The 4,075-nt window shown below is 38.7% G+C and overlaps 1 protein-coding gene across 2 annotated transcripts in view; it reads right to left on the bottom strand.

Annotated features, from left to right (window-relative positions):
- Nucleotides 1–2,191: 2,191 nt before the first annotated feature.
- Nucleotides 2,192–4,075, bottom strand: part of gpn1 (GPN-loop GTPase 1) — a 12,824-nt gene continuing 10,940 nt past the window's right edge. For both annotated transcript variants that reach the window (XM_046033613.1, XM_046033614.1), the window contains one exon: nt 2,192–2,695. In XM_046033613.1, coding sequence (XP_045889569.1) covers nt 2,589–2,695 — 107 coding nt within the window. In that variant the 3' untranslated portion in view covers nt 2,192–2,588. The remainder of the gene's footprint in view (nt 2,696–4,075) is intronic.

Genomic DNA, 4,075 nt, shown 5'->3' with positions numbered 1-4,075 from the left:
CATGGAAGCAAACTCACCTCTGTTGGTTTCTCCTCAGACGGAGGTGCAGAAGGATTTCTTGCAGTCTTCTTCTCTGTCCCTGCAGGCGGCGGCGGCGATAAAATGTTCGCACAACGAGGACGATCAATTGGTGAGTCTGAATCAGCCTCAAGTACAGGCTGCAGCTGCTAAAGCTATAATAACAACAACATAGTGGATCTATTCATTCATTCTTGTCCGAGCCAAAGAGTTTTGTCAAAGTTACCCGCCGAACTGACAACACGCTCACGTCACACGCACGTCCGCTTACTGACCAATCAATGTCAAGCACAGGGAGATGCAGCCATGACAGACCTGTCATGGCTGCATCAAAACATGATCTTTGGTTCGGACATCGTTAAACAGAAATAAAAATAAAAAGGATTTACAAAAACTAACTGAAGCTGGATCGTCAGTTTGCAAAACTAACTAAAATGTTTTTAGTTTTTGTCAACATTTCAGACATAAGCCTTTATTTTGGGTGGAGCGGGGTGGTGATGGCGCATAGATAAGACGCTTGCCTTTGGTGTGGGAGACCCGGGTTCGATTCCGACTGTGAGACATCCACCATTGTGTTCCTGAGCAAGACACTTGCTCCCCTCGTTGCTCCAGAGGCGTGCGACCTCTGACCTCTGACATGTATAGAAATTGTAAGTCAGCTAAATGGATCTGACGTTGCAGTCGGTCTGGCCGGACGGCAGTGATTAGTCGACGCCCCTGTTGACAAGCTGCGGGTGTATTACAGTTTTGTCCTCCGCATGAAGAGTTGGCAGAGTTTTTTTCCCAGCTGAAAACGCCACCTGCTCTTCTGAAAACGCCTAGCTGGGGGCGCCAGGGTGCGCTTTGGAGGCGCAGCGTTTTTTTTCCGAGACGCTGTGGTTGCTACGATACATAATATCCATGGAGGTGATTTGCTGCAAGTAGGCGACCTAATTTAACTGTAGAAAATGTCACCACAAAGTACGCAGGCCTGCTGGCTCCGCATGAAGAAGAGGCTGAAACATGACGCGGGTTCATGAGATTTTGCGGGCGAGGAAACAGCTCGGTGAGGAGGCACATCGTTTCGTTCAAGATCGGATGTGCTCGGTGCGGTGTTTGTCCCGCCCCTCCTGCACTGTGATTTGACGGCTGGGTAAAAAAGTGACAGCGACGAGCGCAGCGTTTTTCCCAAATTTGAACATTTTTCAAGTCTCGGTGACTGGAAAAAAACGCTCAGCGCCTCGTCACGCTGTATAAACGCGGCGATCCCATTGTAATGAACTGAAAAAAAGACGCTGGCCTCAGGAAAAAAACGCTTTGGTGGACACGGGCCCTGAAGTAATCTAGTTGTATTATTTAATTTATTAAACCTTTATTTAACCAGACAGGACACTTTAAGAGCTCATATTCTGCTCATCTTCAGGTTCATCATCTTATTTAAGGGTTGTACCAAGTTTACGTGGTTTCATTTTCAAAATACACCATATTTTTGTCAGACTGCACGTTGCTGCAGCTCCTCTTTTCAGCCTGTGTTGAAGGCTTTGTTTTAGCTGTGGATACATCTTAACTCTACAAGATCTTTGTTGGGAGTTGCACATGCTCAGTTCCTAGTTAAAGACTACAAGCCAATCAGAAGCAGAGAAGGGTCCTGAAAAGCCGGAAAAGGCCATAAAGCAGAATATGGCCTCTTTGAGAACAACTCCAGGCCAATAGGAGTTTATTATGTTTGGGTTGCAGGTCGAGAGTCGCCGCTTTGGTGGTTTTCTTTTCCTTGTTTTGTTCTTATCTGGCTTAGTGCTCATCCTGGTGTGTGATGAATCTGTCCCTTGCATATTGACTGTGAGCTCCTCTTGCACTGGTTGAAGTGTCTGCTGCTCATTATATTAGCTGCGTGTCAGCTAGTGTGTTTTATGATGTAACTGTTTTCTCAGCCAAACTGTCTCTTTGTGTTTTACATAGTTTTAATCAGAGGACCTATTTTTGATTTATAAAGGTTTAGATCGTAATATAACTTCTTTCCAGGTTGTCTGTGGCTCCGAGGGGCGGGGCCACACTATCTTAACATTTCTTAGCTGTGCCAGTTTTAGTCCAAGCCCCTCGCCTGGCGTCATGCAGCAAAAAACTAAACTCAAACGAACACTGAAACTCAAAACTAAAAAACAAAACAAAAAAAAACAACTCATGAAAGAAAATCTTAGTTAAATCCACTTTTGAACTAAAAGCTCACTTTTATTTTGCAGATCTTTTTGACTTTTGCAGAAGTCAACAGTAATGAGAAACAACAACACAAACAGAACAGAGAAGTCTTTTCTGATATAAAAATATAACTTTTTTGCTTTTTTAGGGAAGCAGCGACACGGAGAAGCAGCCAATCAGCTTTACCAAAGGTGCGAGGTCACAGGGTCAGAGGTCACCTGATCAGAGTTTCAGATTTCAAATCCATCACCGATGGAAGAATCTGCTGCACGTCCACAGGATCTGTTCCAGTCGATAGTCTGCATCCCGCAGAGGGAAACCTCTTCCCTCACCGGCCGTCTGTCTCCGTCTTTACTTCCTGGCAGAGTCTGGTGTCAGGTTGCAGAGGTCAGAGGTCAGGGTCCCTCAGGTATCGCGCACTTTTTGTTTCGGACCTGAACCACTTCCTTCCTCTCTGTCAGGAAGTTTCCAAAGGCGTCACTCTCCTTGCTCTCCTCCGTGGCTAGAAAAAAATAATTAATGGTGTTTTTTTACACAAGCATTTTTATTCAGGTGATCATTGAGGTTTGTTGATGGTTTTTACAGTGTATATTTGTGATTTTTTTCAGTGTATATTTGTGTATCCGTATATATGTAATTTTTTAGAGTGTACTTTTGTGCGAGGATTTTAATGTATAATGTTTAATGTCTTTTTTTGTCGTATATATGTGTGGCTTTCGGTGTATTTGTGACTTTTATTAGTGTACATTTGTGTATTTGTATATGTTTTAATTTTTAGACCGTATTTTTATATTAACCTTTTTAATGTATATTTGTCTTTTTTCCGTGTACATTTGTCACACACACACATATATATATATACATACATATATACACATATATATATATATATATATACACATATACACATATATATATATACACACACACATATATACATATATATATATATATACACACACACTATATACACATACATATATATACACACACACTATATATATACACACACACACACACACACACACATGTATATATATATATATATGTGACTTTTACAGTGTATATTTGTGTTTTTACAGTGTACATTTGTGTTTTTTCAGAGTATATTTGTGTTTTTACAGTGTACATTTGTGTGTTTTTTTCAGAGTATATTTGTGTTTTTACAGTGTACATTTGTGTGTTTTTTTCAGAGTATATTTGTGTTTTTACAGTGTATCTTTGTATGTTTTTTTCAGAGTATATTTGTGTTTTTACAGTGTACATTTGTGTGTTTTTTTCAGAGTATATTTGTGTTTTTACAGTGTATCTTTGTATGTTTTTTTCAGAGTATATTTGTGTTTTTACAGTGTACATTTGTGTGTTTTTTTCAGAGTATATTTGTGTTTTTACAGTGTATCTTTGTATGTTTTTTTCAGAGTATATTTGTGTTTTTACAGTGTACATTTGTGTGTTTTTTTCAGAGTATATTTGTGTTTTTACAGTGTATCTTTGTATGTTTTTTTCAGAGTATATTTGTGTTTTTACAGTGTACATTTGTGTGTTTTTTTCAGAGTATATTTGTGTTTTTACAGTGTATCTTTGTATGTTTTTTTCAGAGTATATTTGTGTTTTTACAGTGTACATTTGTGTGTTTTTTTCAGAGTATATTTGTGTTTTTACAGTGTATCTTTGTATGTTTTTTTCAGAGTATATTTGTGTTTTTACAGTGTACATTTGTGTGTTTTTTTCAGAGTATATTTGTGTTTTTACAGTGTATCTTTGTATGTTTTTTTCAGAGTATATTTGTGTTTTTACAGTGTACATTTGTGTGTTTTTTTCAGAGTATATTTGTGTTTTTACAGTGTATCTTTGTATGTTTTTTTCAGAGTATATTTGTGTT

Source organism: Micropterus dolomieu, linkage group LG20 (genome assembly GCF_021292245.1).
Source record: "Micropterus dolomieu isolate WLL.071019.BEF.003 ecotype Adirondacks linkage group LG20, ASM2129224v1, whole genome shotgun sequence".
NCBI lineage: Eukaryota > Metazoa > Chordata > Actinopteri > Centrarchiformes > Centrarchidae > Micropterus > Micropterus dolomieu.
This window is presented reverse-complemented; position numbering and strand designations above follow the sequence as displayed.